The 25818-nt window shown below is 40.3% G+C and overlaps 1 protein-coding gene across 1 annotated transcript in view; it reads right to left on the bottom strand.

The window, feature by feature from the left end:
- The window catches only part of thsd7ab (thrombospondin, type I, domain containing 7Ab), a 671822-nt gene that overhangs the window by 364380 nt on the left and 281624 nt on the right, over positions 1–25818 (bottom strand). Inside the window, exon 5 of the mRNA XM_061956418.2 lies at positions 1814–1882. Within this exon, the coding sequence (XP_061812402.2) occupies positions 1814–1882 (69 nt within the window). The remainder of the gene's footprint in view (positions 1–1813; positions 1883–25818) is intronic.

Below are 25818 nucleotides of genomic sequence, written 5' to 3'. Positions count from 1 at the left end.
AGGTAGCGAAAACGAAATTGAAGAAGAAACTGAAGCTATTGAGCCATATCGGTTTGAACCGTATGCAAGCGAAACCGACGAAAACGACACGGGAGAAAGCGAGGACGAATTCGGCGATCACTTTCTAACCAACGATTGGTATGTGTTTGTTTGGCATTAAAGGAAACTAACAACTATGAACTAGGTTTACAGCATATGAAATACATTTGGCAACAACATGCACTTTGAGAGTGCAGACAGCCCAATTTTCATCAATTAATATATTCTGTAGACATACCCTCATCCGCGCTCTTTTCCTGAAAGCTGATCTGTCCAGTTTTGGAGTTGATGTCAGCAGGCCAGGGAAGCTAGGGTCGATATTCTTCTCTTGATCATCTTCGGTGGCATAAGGGACGGTGTGAGCCAAGACATCCAGGGGGTTTAGCTCGCTCGTCTGCGGGAACAAACTGCCGCCATTGCTTGCCGTGCTACCGAGGACCTTTGTCCCTGAATTGCTCACACACTCTGGCAGATTCAATGGGGGTCTGGCGGCAGATTTCTTTGTCTTTATCGTTGGAAATGCATCTGCTTTGAGTGTCGCAGGATATCCACACATTCTTGCCATCTCTGTCGTAGCATAGCTTTCGTCGGTAAAGTGTGCGGAACAAACGTCCAATTTCTTGCCACTTTCGCATCTTTGGGCCACTGGTGCAACTTGAATCCGTCCCTGTTCGTGTTGTTACACCCTCCGACAACACACCGACGAGGCATGATGTCTCCAAGGTACGGAAATCAGTCGAAAAAAACGGAAAATAACAGAGCTGATTTGACTCGGTGTTTGAGAAAATGGCGTTGTGACATCATCGCTCCGAGAGCGAATTATAGAAAGGCGTTTAATTCGCCAAAATTCACCCATTTAGAGTTCGGAAATCGGTTAAAAAAATATATGGTCTTTTTTCTGCAACATCAAGGTATATATTGATGCTTACATAGGTCTGGAGATAATGTTCCCCTTTAATGTTGATTAACGTGGGCAGAATTATTACAGTGTTCCTAATGTTAAAAGGATAAAGCCATTGTTTACAAATTTGGTAAATAAATAACCAAAAAATTTATATTTTGTTGTTTTCTTACTGTACCGAAAATGAACTGAACCGTAACCTCTAAACCGAGGTACGTGCCGAACCGAAATGTTTGTGTACCGTTACACCCCTAGCTGTTAGTGTGTCAAAGTCTCTCTGGGCAAGCTACAGAACACCCAAATTGTTTATGATGCTGCTTGATGTGCCGTTTTTGGAAAGTAAAATATTCCTCTATGAAATATTTCTCAACCGTTTATTCCATTTTCTTCTATTTTGCCTATATACGAACATTACTAGTGTGCTGCAAGGGCCCCTGCATGACATGTGGAAGCACAGGAGAGCTAAATCGTAATCCTGCTCGCCACTGCACAGCAGAGGAGTGAGGCTGTGGCGGCTTCTGAAATGCAAAAGCGCCTAATTCCTCTTCTAAATAATTCCTTTTATAAACACACTCCATGTCAAACGCCGGCTTTGCCGAGGCCCCGTTAATCCTCGCCTCATTAGAGGAACACGACCCAACAATTAAACTCAATCAGGGCCGCTTGCCCTCACGCTGCCATGCTTTTTTCTGAGACATCGGGTGTGGAAAAAAACAACGACAACGAAGACGAGGAGGACAGGTGAGGAAGCGGCGGCGAGAGGAAAAAGGAGGAGAAGAGACGACAAAGAGGAAAGTAAACAACAGTACCTGTAACCTGGGGAAAGATGGAGAGAAGGAAGAAGGAGAGAAGGAAGAGACTAAAAGCACCTACCTGTGATCTGGAAGGAGATGGACAGGAGGGGAGGGACACTAGGCTTCTGTTGCTTTTGGGTCTGAGCAGCTGGAATAAAGAGTCGGGGAGAGCTATTAACTATTAGCTACGGGCAATTAGCTATAAGCTGCTAGGTGTTAACTTCTAGCTATTAGCTACTAGCCATTAGCTTTTAGACACATTCACAAATTGGGGGTAGCTGAAGTTCTAAACATGAAGAGAACATTAAACATAAATACACATAAGAGGAGAGAATAAACAGGAAGACAACAATTGTGAAGTGTATTGTTAAAATAATGTGGACTTTGTAATCAATCACACTGCAAAAACTGAAATCTAAGTAAGTTTAAATATCTCAAATAAGGGTGATGTTTGCTTTTCTGTCAGATAAGATAATTCTTCTCACTAAGCAGATTTTATGTTAGAGTGTTTTACTTGTTTTAAGGGTTTTGGTCCTAAATGATCTCAGTAAGATATTACAGCTTGTTGCTGAGATTTGATGACCTATATTGAGTAAAACATGCTTGAAACTACAATATCAACTGTTGCAAAGCTGTGTCATCAACACTCACAAAGTATAAAACTACTTTTTTTTTTAAAGTAATCATTTTTTATTTCAAGCATGAAAAAAATAAATAATCATGAATTTGACACAAATGTGTCTCATAATTAAAACAGATGACAGCCAAATGGACTTTGCCGTTTTATTTTCAATGAAACAATAGAACATACGTACTCATATAGTAGTACAGTTGGCACAGTACAGTAAACAGTTAATATTTAAACATTTAACCTTTGACATTTCAAACCATTTTGAACAGAAATAGTTCATGCACAAAATTTTTTTGGCCGGGGGCCGGGCTGTATATATGCGCACTAATTGACTGAAAGAGCACGCACTTGGCGCGATGATGTCATGTTATCGATGGAAAAATGCATCTTTAGACTACCGTATTTTTTGGAGTATAAGTCGCACCGGAGTATAAGTCGCACCTGCCGAAAATGCATAATAAAGATGGAAAAAAACATATAAATCGCACTGGAGCCCGGCCAAACTATGAAAAAAACTGCGACTTATAGTCCAAAAAATACGGTATATGATTTGCCTGAGCGGCTAGGAGACCCCGAGAGTAACAAGCGGTTGCCTTGTTGCCTTTCCATTAAGAACAATAAATTAGTTTTTAGTACAAGTTTGCTTGTTTCAAGAAATGTAATGCCGAGCGCATATCATTATGTCAAGATAATGGCACTAGCATTTACTTAATTTAAGAATATTTTTCAACATATTGAGCAAAAAGGTCTCTATCTTTTTCTACCAAGAAAAGTGCAATTGTTATTAGTGAGAATATACTTATTTTAAATGTATTTTTGGGTTCATTGAGGTTAGCTAATTTTACTAGTTTTGGAAAGTCTTGACAAGCCACATTTTTTTGTTCTATTGGCAGATAATTTTGCTTAGTTCAAATAAAATACCCCTAAATTTATTTATTTATTTTCTTGTTTTTGAACGCTGACTTTTTGCAGTGCGGTTGCCTTGTTGCCTTTCCATTAAGAACAATAAATTTGTTTTTAGTATACGTTTGCTGGTTTTAAGAAATGTAATGCCGAGCGCATATCATTATGTCAAGATAATGGCACTAGCATTTACTTCATTTAAGAATATTTTTCAACATATTGAGCAAAAAAAGTATCTTTTTTTTATTCTACCAGGAAAAGTGCACTTGTTATTAGTGAGAATATACTTATTTTAAGGTATTTTTGGGTTCATTGAGGTAAGCTAATTGTGCTTGTTTTGGAAAGTCTTGACAAGCCGAATTTTCTTGTTCTACTGGCAGATAAGTTTGTTTAGTTCAAATAAAATACCCCTCATTTTTGTATTTTTTTTTTTCTTGTTTTTGAACACTGACTTTTTGCAGTGTGGTTGCCTTGTTGCCTTTCCATTAAGAATAATAAATTAGTTTTAAGTACAAGTTTGCTGGTTTCAAGAAATGTAATGCCGAGCGCATGTCATTATGTCACAATAATAGCACTAGCATTTACTTCATTTAAGAATATTTTTCAACATATTGAGCAAAAAGGTCTCATTTTTATTCTACCAAGAAAAGTGCACTTGTTATTAGTGAGAATATACTTATTTTAAGGTATATTGGGGTTCATTGAGGTTAGCTAATTTTACTTGTTTTGGAAAGTCTTGACAAGCCACATTTTCTTGTTCTATTGGCAGATAATTTTGCTTAGTTCAAATAAAATACCCCTAATTTTTGTATTTTTTTTTCTTGTTTTTGAACACTGACTTTTTGCAGTGCAGTGGTGTCCAAAGTCCTGCCCACAGCTCCTCTTTCATCTGCCATGTTAACGTTGATTTCATACATCCTTAATTTACAAACAAAACATGTTTCTCCTTAAAGTGTTACACAGGAAACATCGAAGAAATGCCAATGGCACAAATCCCCCGCAAAATGGCACCTGCAAAACAAAATGGCAGACGAGGTGTTGTTCAGGCACATAAGTATAAAGCCACAGATGTCACTAGATGTGTTATGTCCCTTTTAGCTGCTGACATAAGCTACAGTTGTGCTCATAAGTTTACATACCCTGGGAGAATTTATGATTTCTTGGCCTTTCTTCAGAGAATATGAATGATAACACAAAACCTTTCTTTCACTCATGCTTAATGGTTGTGTGAAGCTATTTATTGGCAAACAACTGTGTTTACTCTTTTTAAATCAAAATGACAAAAGAAAGTACCCAAATGACCCTGATCAAAAGTTTACATACCCCAGTGACTTTGATCTGATAACATGCACAAAAGTTGACACAAACAGGTTTGAATGGCTAATCAAGGTTCCAATCCTCACCTGTGACATGTTTGTTTGTAATTAATGTGTGTGTATAAAAGGTCAGTGAGTTTCTGGGCTTCTGACAGACCATTGCATCTTTCATCCAGTGTTTCTGGATTCTGAGTCATGGGGAAGGCAAAATAATTGTTAAAGGATCAGCGAGAAAAGGTAATTAAACTGCATAAAACAGGAAAGGGGTATAAAAAGATATCCAAGGAATTGAACTGCATAAAACAGGAAAGGGGTATAAAAAGATATCCAAGGAATTGAGAATGCCAATCAGCAGTGTTCAAACGCTGATTAAGAAGTGGAAAATGAGGGATTCAGGTAGACCAGCAAAGATTTCAGCCACAACTGCCAGGAAAATTGTTCAAGATGCAAACAAAAATCCACAAATAACTTCAGCTGAAATACAGTACTCTCTGAAAAATTGTGGTGTGGCTGTTTCAAGCTGCACAATAAGGAGGCACTTGAAGAAAAATGGGCTGCATGGTCGAGTCACCAGAAGAAAGCCATTTCTGCGCAAATGTCACAAAGTCTCCCGCTTACATTACGCCAAACAGCACAGAGACAATCCTCAAAACGTCTGGAACAAAGTAATTTGGAGTGATGAGACCAAAATTTAACTTTTTGGCCACTCGACCATGCAGGCCCAGCGTTTGAACACTGCTGATTGGCATTCTCAATTCCTTGAATATCTTTTTATACCCCTTTCCTGTTTTATGCAGTTCAATTACCTTTTCTCGCAGATCCTTTGACAATTATTTTGCCTTTCCTATGACTCAGAATCCAGAAACATCTGTGCAGCACTGGATGAAAGATGCAATGATCTGTCAGAAGCCTAGAAACTCACTGACCTTTTATACACACACATTAATTACAAACAAACAGGTCACAGGATGGATTGGAACCTTGATTAGCCATTCAAACCTGTTTGTGTCAACTTTTGTGCATGTTATCAGATCAAAGTCACTGGGGTATGTAAACTTTTGATCAGGGTCATTTGGGTACTTTCTTTTGTCATTTTGATTTAAAAAGAGTAAACTCAGTTGTTTGCCAATAAATAGCTTCACACAACCATTCAGCATGAGTGGAAGGTTTTTGTGTTATCATTCATATTCTCTGAAGAAAGGCCAAGAAATCATAAATTCTCCCAGGGTATGTAAACTTATGAGTACAACTGTAGCTTATGTCAGCAGCTAAAAGGGACATAACACATCTAGTGACATCTGTGGCTTTACTGTACTGTGCCAACTGTACTACCATATGAGTACGTGTTCTCTATTGTTTTATTGAAAATAAAACTGCAAAGTCCATTTGGCTGTTATCTGTTTTAATATGAGACACAATTGTGTCAAAGTCATGATTTTTTATATCATGCTTGAAATAAGACATTTTTACTTTGAAAAGGCAGTTTTATACTTGTGAGTGTTGATGACACAGTTTTGCAACAGTTGATATTCTAGTTTCAAGCATGTTTTACTCAATATAGGTCATCAAATCTCAGCAACAAGCTGTAATATCTTACTGAGATCATTTAGGACCAAAACAAGTAAAAAACACTAATATAAAATCTGCTTAATGACAATAATTATCTTATCAGACAGAAAATAAGCAAATATCACACTTATTTGAGATATTTAATCTTACTTACATTTCAGTTTTTGCAGTGTGGGTATATCGGTATTAATGAATCATATTCGGTACTATACCGCCTCTGAAAGGTACCGGTCCTCCACCCCACCGCGACCCCGTCGTCGTCACGTCGTGTCATTGCTGAGCATGTTCGGCAGCGCACAATCACGGAGTACTTACAAACAGACACGGTGTGTAGACAGAAAAGGGAAAATGAACACATTTTTGGCTTAAAAACTGACGATAAAGGTGTAGTTATAACACTGAAACTCCCTCAGGAAGAGGTGCTTTAAGACATGGTTAGCTAGTTAGCGGCTAAGTTGGCAGTGTTTTAGCTACTTCTAAATCACTAATCCTCGCGCCCGTGGCGACAAATGAAGTAAGTTTCTTACAAGTATCATCCCTGCAGGATGAGGAATAGCTAAACATGCTTCACTATCACTACACAAAATGTAGTGAAATGTAAACAAATGCCATTGGTGGATCTACACCTGACATCCACTGTAATGATACCAAGTACAAGAGCGTATCTAGTCGATGCTACTATGATTACGTCAATATTTTTTTGGTATCACATCTTTCGTTTAAAAAAAAAAAATTATATTATGTTTATAAACTCAGGAAATATATCCCTGAACACATGAGGACTTTGAATATGACCAATGTATGATCCTGTAACTACTTGGTATCGAATTGATACCCAAATGTGTGATATCATCCAAAACTAATGTAAAGTATCAAACAACAGAAGAATAAGTGATTATTACATTTTAACAGAAGTGTAGATAGAACATGTTAGAACAGAAAGTAAGCAGATATTAACAGTAAATGAACAAGTAGATTAATAATACATTTTTACAGTGCGTCCCTCATAATGTTGACAAAATAATAGAATGATAAATGACGGGGGTGGATGAGATCCGCCCGGAGTTCCTTCAGGCTCTGGATGCAGTGGCGCTGTCTTGGTTGACAAGACTCTGCAGCATCGCGTGGACATCGGGGGCGGTACCTCTGGATTGGCAGACCGGGATGGTGGTTCCTCTCTTTAAGAAGGGGAACCGGAGGGTGTGTTCTAACTATCGTGGGACCACACTCCTCAGCCTTCCCGGTAAGGTCTATTCAGGTGTACTGGAGAAGAGGCTACGCCAGATAGTCGAACATCGGATTCAGGAGGAACAGTGTGGTTTTCGTCCTGGTCGTGGAACTGTGTACCAGCTCTATACTCTCGGCAGGGTCCTTGAGGGTGCATGGGAGTTTGCCCAACCAGTCTACATGTGCTTTGTGGACTTGGAGAAGGCATTTGACCGTGTCCCTCGGGAAGTCCTGTGGGGAGTGCTCAGAGTATGGGGTATCGGACTGTCTGATTGTGGCGGTCCGCTCCCTGTATGATCAGTGTCAGAGCTTGGTCCGCATTGCCGGCAGTAAGTCGGACACGTTTCCAGTGAGGGTTGGACTCCGCCAAGGCTGTTCAGAATTTCTAGGCGCAGTCAAGGCGTTGAGGGGATCCGGTTTGGTGGCTGCAGGATTAGGTCTCTGCTTTTTGCAGATGATGTGGTCCTGATGGCTTCATCTGGCCAGGATCTTCAGCTCTCACTGGATCGGTTCGCAGCTGAGTGTGAAGCAACTGGGATGAGAATCAGCACCTCCAAGTCCGAGTCCATGGTTCTCGCCCGGAAAAAAGTGGAGTGCCATCTCCGGGTTGCGGAGGAGACCCTGCCCCAAGTGGAGGAGTTCAAGTACCTCGGAGTCTTGTTCACGAGTGAGGGAAGAGTGGATCGTGAGATCGACAGGCGGATCGGTGCGGCGTCTTCAGTAATGCGGACGCTGTATCGATCCGTTGTGGTGAAGAAGGAGCTGAGCCGGAAGGCAAAGCTCTCAATTTACCGGTCAAGCTACGTTCCCATCCTCACCTATGGTCATGAGCTTTGGGTTATGACCGAAAGGACAAGATCACGGGTACAAGCGGCCGAAATGAGTTTCCTGCGCCGGGTGGCGGGGCTCTCCTTTAGAGTTAGGGTGAGAAGCTCTGCCATCCGGGAGGAGCTCAAAGTAAAGCCGCTGCTCCTCCACATCGAGAGGAGCCAGATGAGGTGGTTCGGGCATCTGGTCAGGATGCCACCCGAACGCCTCCCTAGTGAGGTGTTTAGGGCACGTCCGACCGGTAGGAGGCCACGGGGCAGACCCAGGACACGTTGGGAAGACTATGTTTCCCGGCTGGCCTGGGAACGCCTCGGGATCCCCCGGGAAGAGCTGGACGAAGTGGCTGGGGAGAGGGAAGTCTGGGCTTCCCTGCTTAGGCTTCTGCCCCTGCGACCCGACCTCGGATAAGCGGAAGAAGATGGATGGATGGATGGATGAATGGATGGATGGATGGATGGATGGATAAATGACAATGTTACCGCATACGTCAGCAGACTAATTAGGAGCCTTTGTTTGTATACTTACTACTAAAAAAAAGTTGTCTTGTATGTTCACTATATTATTTAAGGACAAACTTGCAATAAGAAACATATGTTTTATGTATCGTAAGTTGTTAAAATAAAGCCAAAAGTGCAATATTTTGTGGTCCCGTTTATTTAGAAAAGTATCGCAAAGTACCGAAAAGTATCGAAATAATTTTGGTACCGGTACCAAAAAAAAAAAAAAGTATCGGGACATCACTAATGCTAATAGACTGTAACAAGTGCAAGAGCAGTATCTAGTGCAGGGGTGTCAAACTCATTTTAGCTCAGGAGCCACATTGAGGGAAATCTGTGCACACGCGGGCCGGACTATTAAAATAATGGCAATAAAACTAAAAAATAAAGACAACCTCAGATTGTTTTCTTTGTCTTACTTTGGTCAAAAATAGACCAAACAAATTCAGAATATATTACAATAAAAATATAGAAAAAAAAATACAGGCAGAGGTAAAGTTTAGATCCATGAAGGAAAGAAGAAAGTGAATGAATGTTTATAACTGAATACATTTACATATGCATAAAAATGTGTTTTCTTTTATAAATAAATGATAAATGGGTTGTACTTGTATAGCGCTTTTCTACCTTCAAGGTACTCAAAGCGCTTTGACACTACTTCCACATTTACCCATTCACACACACATTCACACACTGATGGAGGGAGCTGCCATGCAAGGCGCTAACCAGCACCCATCAGGAGCAAGGGTGAAGTGTCTTGCTCAGGACACAACGGACATGACGAAGTTGGTACTAGGTGGGGATTGAACCAGGGACCCTCGGGTCGCGCACGGCCACTCTCCCACTGCGCCACGCCGTCCCTTTTGTATTATTTTTTTTAAATGAATTAACATTTATGATAACCTTTTTCCAAAACAATATAGAATGTTAGATATAACAGGATAATGCATACATTTATCATTTGTTTTCAAAACGGTTACAAAAAAGTGGGACCCCAAAAATGTATTGTGGGACCCCATTTTTTATGACTTCATGGGGACCCCATTATGAAAATTCCTAGCCCCAACACTGATGGAGTATTGGTGCGTGCAAAACAGCAGCAGGCGGCTGTGGCATGCGGGCCGGTTCTAATACTAATCAAATATCATCCATAGATAATTCACTTGATAATTCCTCAACTTTGATACCCCTGATCTAGTGGATGCTAAAATGATTACATTCATATTTTTATTATCACAAAACCTTTTTTTTTTTTTTTATTGTTTATAAACTCGGAAATACGTCCCTGGACACAGGAGGACTTTAAACATGACCAATGTAAGACACTGTAGCTAAGGGGTCCCCAAACTTTTTGACTCGGGGGCCGCATTGGGTTAAAAAATTGGGCCGGGGACCAGGCTGTATATATATATATATATATATATATATATATATATATATATATATTTATTTGACATCAATTAACATTGATGTTCATCAACATTTAACATTGTCACGTTATCGATGGGAAAATTCATTTTTAGACAATATGATTTGCCTGAGCGGCGAGGAGACACCAAGAGTAACAAGCGGTAGAAAATGGATTAGAAAGGAAAGATTTAAAAAAAAAAAAAATAAATAAATAAAAATGTTTAACTTGGGACTTCCTGTGGGCCGGATTTTGGATGCTGGGGGGCCGGATCCAGCCCGCGGGCCGTAGTTTGGGGACCTCTGCTGTAGCTACTTGGTATTGGATTGATACCCAAATTTTTAGTAACAGCCAAAACTAATGTAAAGTATCAAACAACAGAAGAATAAGTGAATTACAATTTAACAGAAATGTAGATAGAACATGTTAAAACAGAAAGTAAGCAGATATTAAAAGATCAAGTCGTTTAATAATTTATTTTCGACCGATTGTCCCTCATAATTTTGACAAAATAATAGAATGGGACATGACATAATATGTTACTGCAAATGTCAGCAGCCAAGTTAGGAATCTTTCTAACCCGTTGACTTACTACTGAAAGAGAAGTTGTCTATAGAGGTGTCCGATAATATCGGCCTGCTGATATTATCGGCCGATAAATGCGTTAAAATGTAATATCGGAAATGATCGGTATCGTTTTTTTTATTATCGGTATCGTTTAAAAAAAATATATATATTTTTATTAAATCAACATAAAAAAAAACACAAGATACACTTACAATTAGTGCACCAACCCAAAAAACCTCCCTCCCCATTTACACTCATTCACACAAAAGGGTTGTTTCTTTCTGTTATTAATATTCTGGTTCCTACATTATACATCAATATATATCAATACAGTCTGCAAGGGATACAGTCCGTAAGCACACATGATTGTGCGTGCTGCTGGTCCACTAATAGTACTAACCTTTAAAAGTTAATTTTACTCATTTTCATTAATTACTAGTTTCAATGAAACTGTTTTTATATTGTTTTACTTTCTTTTTTATTCAAGAAAATGTTTTTAATTTATTTATCTTATTTTTTTTTTTAAAGTACCTTATCTTCACCATACCTGGTTGTCCAAATTAGGCACAATAATGTGTTATTTCTAATATAAATTACCGTATAGTTCTAACTAGAGATGTCCGATAATATCGGCCTGCCGATATTATGGGCCGATAAATGCTTTAAAATGTAATATCGGAAATTATCGGTATCTTTTTTTTTATTATCGGTATGTTTTTTTAAATTTTTTTATTTATTTTTTATTAAATCAACATAAAAAACACAAGATACACTTACAATTAGTGCACCAACCCAAAAAACCTTCCTCCCCCATTTACACTCATTCACACAAAAGGGTTGTTTCTTTCTGTTATTAATATTCTGGTTCCTACATTATATATCAATATATATCAATACAGTCTGCAGGGATACAGTCCGTAAGCACACATGATTGTGCGTGCTGCTGGTCCAGTAATAGTACTAACCTTTAACAGATAATTTTACTCATTTTCATTAATTACTAGTTTCTATGTAACTGTTTTTATATTGTTTTACTTTATTTTTTATTCAAGAAAATGTTTTTAATTTATTTATCTTATTTTTATTTATTTTTTTATTTTTTTTAAGTACCTTATCTTCACCATACCTGGTTGTCCAAATTAGGCATAATAATGTGTTAATTCCACAACTGTATATATCGGTTGATATCGGTATCCGTAATTAAAGAGTTGGTCAATATCGGAATATCGGATATCGGCAAAACGCACATTATCGGACATCCCCAGTTGTCTAATATGTTCTTATTAAGTGTCTAAATTCCTCATACAATTAATACAATTTTCTGGTGTAATATGGCCAATAATAAAAACATTTGTGGTACCCTTTATTTTAAAAAGTTATCGAAATACATTTTGGTACCAGTACCAGCCCAAGTATTGCATTGTAGTTAAAGGCCCGTAAACAAATACAAGAATTCTGCCACATTGTACTGCATACAATGGAAATATACACCATACGGTTGAAATAAGGGCACATCATTTTTAAATTGGCATTTAAAATCGCATTAAAATCGATTGAGAATTAGGCAAGTTATGATTTCTTCCCAATGAATTGTATTGCATCCCTTTAAATGGAAAAATGGCCCCCCTTGCTAAGACGGCCACCATGTATGCTTGTCCCTTACTTTGGCTTCTAGAGCGCCCTGCTGCATCTATAAATATAACATATGACATGATTTTAATTTACTTCAAGTTGTGACGCTGTTTTCGAAATACAAGCTGTGTCACAGAACCAATCCAACTCATATTCTGAAGTACCACAGTATTAGTAATTATGATATTACCAACACACATTACAGTTCCCTTTTAATTACGGTCATCTTTTAAGTCCCACTAATGGCTACCATTATGACATTTTAGATGATTGAAAAACAAGTTGTCAGAACCAGTCATTAAGGAAATCAATATTTTAAGGCCCTTTAAGAAAATAAGAGATGGAAAAAAGGGAATCATTCACTTTCTCCCAAAAGTGTGTACACACTTCAAATTGTATCAAATATTTGTATTTCAGTTTCTTAGGGGTAAATACTATACAAGGTAAACTTGGATATACAAACCCCGTTTCCATATGAGTTGGGAAATTGTGTAAGATGTAAAGATAAACGGAATACAATGATTTGCAAATCCTTTTCAACCCATATTCAATTGAATGCACTACAAAGACAACATATTTGATGTTCAAACTCATAAACTTTTTTTTTTGTTGCAAATAATTAACTTAGAATTTCATGGCTGCAACACATGCCAAAGTAGTTGGGAAAGGGCATGTTCACCACTGTGTTACATGGCCTTTCCTTTTAACAACACTCAGTAAACGTATGGGAACTGAGGAGACACATTTTTTAAGCTTCTCAGGTGGAATTCTTTCCCATTCTTGCTTGATGTACAGCTTAAGTTGTTCAACAGTCCGGGGTCTCCGTCATAGCCATGCTAAGCGTATTTTGCAACCAAATGCTGCAGAATGTGCCAGTGCTCTGGCGAGACATGCTCTCAATTGGAATTCATGCCCCCCCCCCCCCCCCCCCCCCCGCACATAAAATCCTTCATGTGAGTACAATTGTTTCACTAAATACTGCAATGTTTTTGTATTTTGTCATTTATTTTTACACCAAACTAAAATATAAACGCAACACTTTTGTTTTTGCTCCCATTTGTCATGAGTTGAACTCAAAGATCTAAAACGTTTACTATACACACAAAATACCTACCGTATTCACATCCTACCTCCTCGCATTGTAAATAATCAAATGTAGATACTTATTCTTATTCTTTCTGATCTCTATCTCTATGTCCACGACTTGCTGTACATATCCTACCAAGTCAGTCCTACACTGTTCCAATGCCCATTTCTCTGATGATGAAATTGTTGAAGACTGAAGTGTTGATATCAACCAAACTTAAACCCTCCACACCCCGGATTGTAAATAATGTAAATAATTCAATGTTTATACTCTGATGATTATCTTGTGTGATGACTGTATTATGATGATAGTATATATTTGTATCATGAATCAATTTAAGTGGGCCCCGACTTAAACAAGTTGAAAAATTGATTGGGGTGTTACCATTTAGTGGTCAATTGTACGGAATATGTACTTCACTGTGCAACCTACTAATAAAAGTTTCAATCAATCAATCAATCAATTTTCCGGACCATAGGACGCACCGAATAATAAGACGCACTGCGGATGAGCGAGTCTAGTCAAGTTTATTTTCATACAAAAGGCGCATCGGATTATGGGGCACATTAAAAGGGGTCATGTATATATATATTTTTTCTAAATGTAAAACACTTTCTTGTGGTCTACATAACATGTAATGGTGGTTCTTTGGTCAAAATGTTGCATAGATGATGTTTTACAGACCGTCTTCAAGCCGCTTTCTGACAGTCGCTTCAGGATGCGCCGTTTTGTCGGCGGTCTTATTTACGTGGCTCACCTTCGGCAGCGTCTTTTCTCCGTCATCTTTGTTATAGCGGTGTAGCGTGCAAGGACGGGAGTGGAAGAAGTGTCAAAAGATGGAGCTAACTGTTTTAATGACATTCAGACTTTACTTCAATCAATAACGGAGCACTATCTCCTCATCAATGGCTCACTAGAGCAATAACAAGGCCGAAAATTTGTCTGGCCAGAACTCTAATAATTAAAGTTCCTTGGGTGAATAATGTAAACTCATTATACCGGTATGTTTTAGCTCTTTCATGGCGAGTTTACAGACAGATATAAGTAAAAACTTTATATTAGAAATGGCAACAGCGGAGGATGAATGTCCCACAACAAGAAGATACAGAAAAAGAAGAAGCTTATCGACTACGACGTCGTCACGGACTACAAAGGCGGACAGGCGCAATTTTTCAGGATTTATACAGATTCCAAATACAGATCAGCAGGTACCAGAAGGTAAGAAAAGATGCTTTTGCATAATATTGCGAAACAAAACACCAGATAATAGATCTTACCTTATACACACACCATAATAATACTTGTATGTTGAAGCACAGTACAATCCATCAAGCGGTTCGGCTTCATAGATTACCAAAGTCGTACTAAAGCATATTGATAGATTTTTGAGCGCTGTGTGTAATGTTCTATATTTTCAAAGGAACATATACAATTTTTGTGTTGTTTACAGAGTCATATTGCAGTCTACACTTATCTCTTATGTGTGACTGCCATCTACTGGTCACACTTATTTCACCATGTACCAAATAAAATAGATTTGAGGTCAGTAAGCACAACCAAAATTATTCCGTACATTAGGCGCAACGGGTTATAAGGCTCCCTGTTGAGTTTTGAGAAAATAAAAAGGATTTTAAGTGCGCTTTATAGTCCGAAAAATACAGTATTCCTCTCAAATATTGTTCACAAATCTGTCTAAATCTGTGTTAGTGAGCATTTCTTCGTTGACAAGATAATCCATCCCACCTCACAGGTGTGGCATATCAAGATGCTGATTAAACAGCATGGTTATTGCACAGCTGTGCCAACAGGAAAACTAACAAAAACAAGATAAAACCTAAAGGTGGTAGGTCAGGGGTCTGGAACCTTTTTGGCTGAGAGAGCTGAGATAAAATGTATTTCCGTGAGAGCCATATAATAATTTTTTAACACTGAATACAACTAAATGCGTGCATTTTTAAGCAAGACCAACATTTTTTGAGTATAATTAGTCTCTTATTATTTTTAATAACATTGTTATTCTGAAGGTAGCCAATAATAAATAGACTTCCTTTTTTATTGTCATTCAAATTTGAACTTTACAGCACAGATAAAACGAAATTTCGTTACATAAGCTAAATGGTAGTGCAGGATAAAAAAGCAATAAGGTGCATATATAAATAAATAAATATATATAAATAATATATATATAAAATAAATACATATATATAAATATATATAAATAAATAAATAGATTACTGTACAGATAAATATATTGCACTTTTTTTTTTACATGCGTCCACGTTTATGGATGTATGTTATATTGTCTTTTTTATTCCAGCGAGTTAATCCATTTTGGGGAGAGTTGAGGGGATCATTTAATTATGATGCGTTTAAGAGTCTTACGGAGTGAGGGAAGAAGCTGTTACAGAACCTGGAGGTTCTGCTTCGGAGGCTGCGGAACCTCTTTCTAGAGTCCAGCAGTGAAAACAGTCCTTGGTGGGGGTGGGAGGAGTCTTTGCGGATTTTCTGAGCCCTGGTCAGGCAGCGGATTTTTGCAATACTTCTTACCATTAATGCGACTTCTTGAACTGGTGCGGTAGAAAACGGATGGCTGGATTAAAATGCATGAGAATGTTTTATATTTTGAACGTTATTTTTAACACTGTGATTACCAGCGGAATTATTCAGTACTTATCGTGTTAAGCAATGTCAGCTAAGATTTATCTGAGAGCCAGGTGCAGTCATCAAAAGAGCTACATCTGGCTCTAGAGCCATAGGTTCCCTACTCCTGTGGTACAAACCCCGTTTCCATATGAGTTGGGAAATTGTGTTATATGTAAATATAAACGGAATACAATAATTTGCAAATCCTTTTCAACCCATATTCAATTGAATGCACTGCAAAGACAACATATTTGATGTTCAAACTCATAAACTTTATTTTTTTTTTGCAAATAATCATTAACTTAGAATTGCATGGCTGCAACACGTGCCAAAGTATTTGGGAAAGGGCATGTTCACCACTGTGTTACATGGCCTTTCCTTTTAACAACACTCAGTAAACGTTTGGGAACTGGGGAGACACATTTTTTAAGCTTCTCAGGTGGAATTATTTCCCATTCTTGCTTGGTGTACTGCTTAAGTTGTTCAACAGTCCGGGGGTCTAAGCTGTGGTATTTTAGGCTTCATAATGCGCCACATATTTTCAATGGGTGACAGGTCTGGACTACAGGCAGGCCAGTCTAGTACCTGCACTCTCTTACTATGAAGCCACGTTGATGTAACACGTGGCTTGGCATTGTCTTGCTGAAATAAGCAGGGGCGTCCATGGTAACGTTGCTTGGATGGCAACATATGTTGCTCCAAAACCTGTATGTACCTTTCAGCATTAATGGTGCCTTCACAGATGTGTAAGTTACCCATGCCTTGGGCACTAATACACCCCCATACCATCACAGATGCTGGCTTTTACACTTTGCGCCTATAACAATCTGGATGGTTCTTTTCCTCTTTGGTCCGGAGGACACGACGTCCACAGTTTCCAAAAACAATTTGAAATGTGGACTCGTCAGACCACAGAACACTTTTCCACTTTGTATCAGTCCATCTTAGATGAGCTCAGGCCCAGCGAAGCCAACGGCATTTCTGGGTGTTGTTGATAAACGGTTTTCGCCTTAAATAGGAGAGTTTTAACTTGCACTTACAGATGTAGTGACCGACTGTAGTTACTGACAGTGGGTTTCTGAAGTGTTCCTGAGCCCATGTGGTGATATCCTTTACACACTGATGTCGCTTGTTGATGCAGTACAGCCTGAGGGATTGAAGGTCACGGGCTTAGCTGCTTACGTGCAGTGATTTCTCCAGATTCTCTGAACCCTTTGATATTACGGACCGTAGACGGTGAAATCCCTAAATTACTTGCAATAGGTAGTTGAGAAAGGTTTTTCTTAAACTGTTCAACAATTTGCTCATGCAATTGTTGACAAAGTGGTGACCCTCGCCCCATTCTTGTTTGTGAATGACTAAGCATTTCATGGAATCTACTTTTATACCCAATCATGGCACCCACCTGTTCCCAATTTGCCTGTTCACCTGTGGGATGTTCCAAATAAGTGTTTGATGAGCATTCCTCAACTTTATCAGTATTTATTGTCACCTTTCCCAACTTCTTTGTCACGTGTTGCTGGCATCAAATTCTAAAGTTAATGATTATTTGCAACAAAAAAAAATGTTTATCAGTTTGAACATCAAATATGTTGTCTTAGTAGCATATTCAACTGAATATGGGTTGAAAATGATTTGCAAATCATTGTATTCCGTTTATATTTACATCTAACACAATTTCCCAACTCATATGGAAACGGGGTGTGTAGGTCATGACAGTGGTCCTCACAACTCTCACTTTGTTTTCATTGAGAAAATGATATTTGATTGAACAGATTATTTGCAGTAGTTCTGCAATAACACGGCAGTGTTGATGCGTGTTTACAGTGTGCGTGTGTGGTAGTAGCGCGCAAAGTTAAGCACAAAAGTCATCTTGTGTATTCTCAGTGGCGGAGGAACGCTCGAAGATCTGATCTCCGGTCAAAGCAGAGCCGCTCCCCGCATGGAGATGAAAGTGGAGATTTCAGGAGGCGCAAAGCATCTTCAGTAGAACTTTATCTGGCGGGTGTTTGTTCGGCTGTTTTGCATGCTTGATACTATTTATTTATTTCCTCACTGACTCACTCACTGGGATGCTGGGAGATTACACCCCTGATACACTCCCTCACTCGCCCAAAGGAGGGAGGAGAGCTGCTGCTCTGGAAAGATAACTTTTACTCTTCGGGTTGTGTGTGTGTCATGCATGTATAAACACACAACAAGAGAATAGTGCATGTTCGTATTTATGAATCATTAGGTGCGGAAGCTACAAAGCACGTATCGCTACACTTATGACTAAATATGTTAGTGTTTCCCACAGGACTGCAGTCTATTTGTGGTGGTCGCCCGCTACAAATAAAGATATGGAAAAGCGCAGGGTTAGAACGTACTTTGTACTTTCATTTTTTCCCCCCAACCCTAACACAAGTTTAAAAGGTCCGAATTAAACAAATTAAGGCTAGGGAGGGGTCTTAAACAAATTAAGACTAGGGAGGGGTCTTAAACAAATTAAGACTAGGGAGGCGTCTTAAACAAATTAAGGCTAGGGAGGGGTCTTGGTAGGGCTGGGCAATATATAGACTTAGACTTAGACTTCCTTTTTATTTTCATTCAAATTTGAACTTTACAGCACAGATAAGAACGAAATTTCGTTACATAAGCTCATGGTAGTGCAGGATAAAAAAGCAATAAGATGCATATATAAATAAATAAATATATATAAATAATATATATATATATATATATATATATATATATATATATATATATATATATATATATATATAAAATAAATAAATATATATATATATAAATATATATAAATAAATAAATAAATAGATTACTGTACAGATACATATATTGCACTTTTGCACATGCGTCCATGTTTATGGATGTATGTTATATTGTCTTTTTTATTCCAGCGAGTTAATCCATTTTGGGGAGAGTTGAGGGGATAATTTAATTTAATTATGATGCGTTCAAGAGTCTTACGGCCTGAGGGAAGAAGCTGTTACAGAACCTGGAGGTTCTGCTTCGGAGGCTGCGGAACCTCTTTCTAGAGTCCAGCAGTGAAAACAGTCCTTGGTGGGGGTGGGAGGAGTCTTTGCAGATTTTCTGAGCCCTGGTCAGGCAGCGGCTTTTTGCGATCTCCTGGATAGGAGGAAGAGGAGTCCCGATGATCTTTTCCGCCGTCCTCACCACTCTCTGGAGAGACTTCCAGTCTGAGGCACTGCAGGCTCCAGTCCAGACAGAGATGCTGTTGGTCAGCAGGCTCTCTATAGTGCCTCTGTAGAATGTGGTGAGAATGGGGGGAGGTTGCTGTGCTCTTTTCATCCGACGCAAAAAGTGCATGCGCTGCTGAGCTCTTTTTACAAGAGCTCCGGTGTGTAGGGACCAGGTTATATTGTCAGTTATCTGCACCCCCAGGAACTTGGTGCTGCTTACTATCTCCACCGCTGTGCCGTTGATGTAGAGTGGAGCGTGGCTGGACTGGTGCTTCCTGAAGTCAACGATGATCTCCTTGGTCTTGTCGACATTCAGGACCGGGTTGTTGGTTCTGCACCAGTCAACCAGATGTTTCACCTCCTCCCTGTAGTCCATGTTGTTGTTGTCACGGATGAGGCCCACTACTGTCATATCGGCTAGTGTTGTCCCGATACCAATATTTTAGTACTGGTACCGGTACCAAAATGTATTTCGATACTTTTTAGGTACTTTTCTAAATAAGGGGGATCATGCTACGTCGTGGTCGCATAGCTTCGCTGGTAGCTTTCCCTCCAAGGCAGAAAACAAGCAGGAGCGGCGTGTAGGTAAGGTCAACAGGGTTTTTAATTACAAACCCTGTTTCCATATGAGTTGGGAAATTGTGTTAGATGTAAATATAAACGGAATACATCCATCCATCCATCCATCCATCTTCTTCCGCTTATCCGAGGTCGGGTCGCGGGGGCAGCAGCCTAAGCAGGGAAGCCCAGACTTCCCTCTCCCCAGCCACTTCGTCCAGCTCTTCCTGTGGGACCCCGAGGCGTTCCCAGGCCAGCCGGGAAACATAGTCTTCCCAACGTGTCCTGGGTCTTCCCCGCGGCCTCCTACTGGTCGGACGTGCCCTAAACACCTCACTAGGGAGGCGTTCGGGTGGCATCCTGATCAGATGCCCGAACCACCTCATCTGGCTCCTCTCGATGTGGAGGAGCAGCGGCTTTACTTTGAGCTCCTCCCGGATGGCAGAGCTTCTCACCCTATCTCTAAGGGAGAGCCCCGCCACCCGGCGGAGGAAACTCATTTCGGCCGCTTGTACCCGTGATCTTGTCCTTTCGGTCATAACCCAAAGTTCATGACCATAGGTGAGGATGGGAACGTAGATCGACCGGTAAATTGAGAGCTTTGCCTTCCGGTTCAGCTCCTTCTTCACCACAACGGATCGATACAGCGTCCGCATTACTGAAGACGCCGCACCGATCCGCCTGTCAATCTCACGATCCACTCTTCCCTCACTCGTGAACAAGACTCCGAGGTACTTTAACTCCTCCACTTGGGGCAAGATCTCCTCCCCAACCTGGAGATGGCACTCCACCCTTTTCCGGGCGAGAACCATGGACTCGGACTTGGAGGTGCTGATTCTCATCCCAGTCACTTCACACTCAGCTGCGAACCGATCCAGTGAGAGCTGAAGATCCTGGCCAGATGAAGCCATCAGGACCACATCATCTGCAAAAAGCAGAGACCTAATCCTGCAGCCACCAAACCAGATCCCCTCAACGCCTTGACTGCGCCTAGAAATTCTGTCCATAAAAGTTATGAACAGAATCGGTGACAAAGGGCAGCCTTGGCGGAGTCCAACCCTCACTGGAAACGTGTCCGACTTACTACCGGCAATGCGGACCTAGCTCTGGCACTGATCATAAAGGGAGCGGACTGCCACAATCAGACAGTCCGATACCCCATACTCTCTGAGCACTCCCCACAGGACTTCCTGAGGGACACGGTCAAATGCCTTCTCCAAGTCCACAAAACACATGTAGACTGGTTGGGCAAACTCCCATGCACCCTCAAGGACCCTGCCGAGAGTATAGAGCTGGTCCACAGTTCCACGACCAGGACGAAAACCACACTGTTCCTCCTGAATCCGAGGTTCGACTATCCGGCGTAGCCTCCTCTCCAGTACACCTGAATAGACCTTACCGGGAAGGCTGAGGAGTGTGATCCCACGATAGTTAGAACACACCCTCCGGTTCCCCTTCTTAAAGAGAGGAACCACCACCCCGGTCTGCCAATCCAGTGGTACCGCCCCCGATGTCCACGCGATGCTGCAGAGTCTTCTCAACCAAGACAGCCCCACAGCATCCAGAGCCTTAAGGAACTCCGGGCGGATCTCATCTACCCCCGGGGCCTTGCCACCGAGGAGCTTTTTAACTACCTCAGCAACCTCAGCCCCAGAAATAGGAGAGCCCACCACAGACTCCCCAGGCACTGCTTCCTCATAGGAAGACGTGTTGGTGGGATTGAGGAGGTCTTCGAAGTATTCCCTCCACCGATCCACAACATCTGCAGTCGAGGTCAGCAGAACACCATCCTCACCATACACGGTGTTGATAGTGCACTGCTTCCCCTTCCTGAGGCGGCGGATGGTGGACCAGAATTGCTTCGAAGCCGTCCGGAAGTCGTTTTCCATGGCCTCACCGAACTCCTCCCATGTCCGAGTTTTTGCCTCTGCGACCGCTGAAGCCGCACACCGCTTGGCCTGTCGGTACCTGTCCGCTGCCTCAGGAGTCCTATGAGCCAAAAGAACCCGATAGGACTCCTTCAGCTTGATGGCATCCCTCACCGCCGGTGTCCACCAACGGGTTCTAGGATTACCGCCATGACAAGCACCAACTACCTTGCGGCCACAGCTCCAATCAGCCGCCTCGACAATAGAGGCGCGGAACATGGTCCATTCGGACTCAATGTCCAGCACCTCCCTCGTGACATGTTCAAAGTTCTTCCGGAGGTGGGAATGTGGGAATGGGAACGTCTGGCAGAGTCTCCTGTCAGAGAGAGTTTCAATTCCCACTTCCGGAAGAACTTTGAACATGTCAAATGGAATACAATGATTTGCAAATCATTTTCAACCCATATTCAGTTGAATATCCAACAAAGACAACATATTTGATGTTCAAACTGATAAACATTTTTATTCTTTTTGCAAATAATCATTAACTTTAGAATTTGATGCCAGCAACGCGTGACAAAGAAGTTGGAAAAGGTGGCAATAAATACTGATAAAGTTGAGGAATGCTCATCAAACACTTATTTGGAACATCCCACAGGTGAACAGGCAAATTGGGAACAGGTGGGTGCCATGATTGGGTATAAAAGTAGATTCCATGAAATGCTCAGTCATTCACAAACAAGGATGGGGCGACGGTCACCACTTTGTCAACAAATGCATGAGCAAATTGTTGAACAGTTTAAGAAAAACCTTTCTCAACCAGCTATTGCAAAGAATTTAGGGATGTCACCATCTACGGTCCGTAATATCATCAAAGGGTTTAGAGAATCTGGAGAAATCACTGCACGTAAGCAGCTAAGCCCGTGACCTTCGATCCCTCAGGCTGTACTGCATCAACAAGCGACATCAGTGTGTAAAGGATATCACCACATGGGCTCAGGAACACTTCAGAAACCCACTGTCAGTAACTACAGTTGGTCGCTACATCTGTAAGTGCAAGTTAAAACTCTCCTATGCAAGGCGAAAACCGTTTATCAACAACACCCAGAAACGCCGTCGGCTTCGCTGGGCCTGAGCTCATCCAAGATGGACTGATAAAAAAGTGGAAAAGTGTTCTGTGGTCTGACGAGTCCACATTTCAAATTGTTTTTGGAAACTGTGGACGTCGTGTCCTCCGGACCAAAGAGGAAAAGAACCATTCAGATTGTTATAGGCGCAAAGTTGAAAAACCAGCATCTGTGATGGTATGGAGTTGTATTAGTGCCCAAGACATGGGTAACTTACACATCTGTGAAGGCGCCATTAATGCTGAAAGGTACATACAGGTTTTGGAGCAACATATGTTGCCATCCAAGCAACGTTACCATGGACGCCCCTGCTTATTTCAGCAAGACAATGCCAAGCCACGTGTTACATCAACGTGGCTTCATAGTAAAAGAGTGCGGGTACTAGACTGGCCTGCCTGTAGTCCAGACCTGTCTCCCATTGAAAATGTGTGGCGCATTATGAAACCTAAAATACCACAACGGAGACCCCCGGACTGTTGAACAACTTAAGCTGTACATCAAGCAAGAATGGGAAAGAATTCCACCTGAGAAGCTTAAAAAATGTGTCTCCTCAGTTCCCAAACGTTTACTGAGTGTTGTTAAAAGGAAAGGCCATGTAACACAGTGGTGAACATGCCCTTTCCCAACTACTTTGTCACGTGTTGCAGCCATGAAATTCTAAGTTAATTATTATTTGCAAAAAAAAATAAAGTTTATGAGTTTGAACATCAAATATCTTGTCTTTGTAGTGCATTCAATTGAATATGGGTTGAAAAGGATTTGCAAATCATTGTATTCCGTTTATATTTACATCTAACACAATTTCTCAACTCATATGGAAACGGGGTTTGTATTTTAAGGCAGGATCAAAAATACAAACTGAGGCTACTAGCAATCATGGAGCTAAAAAACACAAAATGTCACCAAGGGTGAAAAACAAGGAATGCTAGTGTGTACAAACTTACTACATGCAGCGAGGAGAAAAAACAGGAGAACGTAAATGTTGCCTATAGCAAACATTGACCGAGCAACTATTGCTGGGTGACAGGAAACTATAAAGGGGAGTGATTAACCAAAACACCTGGTGGGAACACTAATTGCTAAACTAAGACAGGTGAGGAGAATCAGTGCCCATGGAAACCAACAGTAAACAGGGAAAGAGGGTGCACCCAGGAAACAGACTAAAACAGAAACATTACCAACATAAATCATGCCATGATCCGGGTAACGGATCATGACAGATCACAAAAACTGGCATTATTGGCTTTATTTTTACAAAAAATCTTACGGTCCATTAAACATATGTTTCTTATTGCAATTAAAGAACAATTGTGTCCTTAAATAAAATAGTGAACATACAAGACAACTTGTCTTTTGGTAGTAAGTAAGTAAACAAAGGCTATGAATTAGTCTGCTGACGTATGCAGTAACATATTGTGTCATTTATCATTTTATCAAAATTATGAGGGACACGCTGTAAAAATTGATTATTAATCCACTTGTTCATTTACTGTTAATATCTGGTTATTTTCCATTTCATCATGTTCTATCTACACTACTAAAATGTAGGGATGTCCGATAATGGCTTTTTGCCGATATCCGATATTCCGATATTGTCCAACTCTTTAATTACCGATACCGATATCAACCGATACCGATATCAACCGATATATACAGTCGTGGAATTAACACATTATTATGCCTAATTTGGACAACCAGGTATGGTGAAGATAAGGTACTTTAAAAAAAAATAAAAAAAATAAAAATAAAATCAATTAAAAACATTTTCTTGAATAAAAAAGAAAGTAAAACAATATAAAAACAGTTACATAGAAACTAGTAATTAATGAAAATGAGTAAAATTAACTGTTAAAGGTTAGTACTATTAGTGGACCAGCAGCACGCACAATCATGTGTGCTTACGGACTGTATCCCTTGCAGACTGTATTGATATATATTGACATATAATGTCAGAACCAGAATATTAATAACAGAAAGAAACAACCCTTTTGTGTGAATGAGTGTAAATGGGGGAGGGAGTTTTTTTGGGTTGGTGCACTAATTGTAAGTGTATATTGTGTTTTTTATGCTGATTTAATAAAAAATAAATAAATAAATAAATAAATAAAAATAAAAAACGATACCGATAATAAAAAAACGATACTGATAATTTCCGACATCTGTACTAAAATGTAATAATCACTTATTCTGTTGCTTGGATGCTTTACATTAGTTTTGGATGATACCACAAATTTATTTAGGTATGGATCCGAAACCAAGTAGTTACAGGATCATACATTGGTCAAAATTAAAGTCCTCATGTGTCCAGGGAGATATTTCCTGAGTTTATAAACATAATATAAATTTTAAAAAAGGACGATAAAAAATGTTGATGTAATCATAGCAGTATCAACTAGATACGCTATGCATGAGGAATTTCAAATATGGACGCTTTTGACCTCCCTCCCTCCTCAACGACACCTGGAAGTCAAACTTTGCTTGCATAGCATGCAGAACGACCCCGGGCCTATGAACACAACTCCACTACACCCAAAGACAATGGGCATATACACAAACACACTCCCCACCCCCACCCCACGCCTTCACCACCGCTTGATTCCCCTTCGGAGTGATGGACGGCTGAGTAGCGCTTTATAGCAGCAGGCCGGCCTCCAGGGCCCCAGCCCCCCCCCCCCCCCCCCCCCCCTTTGTTGCGAGTTGTTGTGATTATATGTAACATGTTTATGTGTGCTATGGCAAATTAGGTTTTTTCCCCCTTGGACTCAGTCTGGACCCCCTCCCGAGGTCCAGCCTTTGACTAATATTTTTTACTCTTACCCCCTTTCCCAATATCACCTTTTTCCCACCTTTTTTAAGGAGCGCCATTAGCGGTCCTGTCTTGTCCCCTTGTAACGTATGTCTGCTCTTAGTGGGACTGTGCCGAAAATGTAATTTTAGTTCTTATGTGTCTTGTACATGTTAAAGAATGGACAATAATAAAGCATCCTGAATCCTATTGTACTTGGTATCATTATAGTGGA

Source organism: Nerophis lumbriciformis, linkage group LG04 (genome assembly GCF_033978685.3).
Source record: "Nerophis lumbriciformis linkage group LG04, RoL_Nlum_v2.1, whole genome shotgun sequence".
NCBI classification, from domain to species: domain Eukaryota; kingdom Metazoa; phylum Chordata; class Actinopteri; order Syngnathiformes; family Syngnathidae; genus Nerophis; species Nerophis lumbriciformis.
This window is presented reverse-complemented; position numbering and strand designations above follow the sequence as displayed.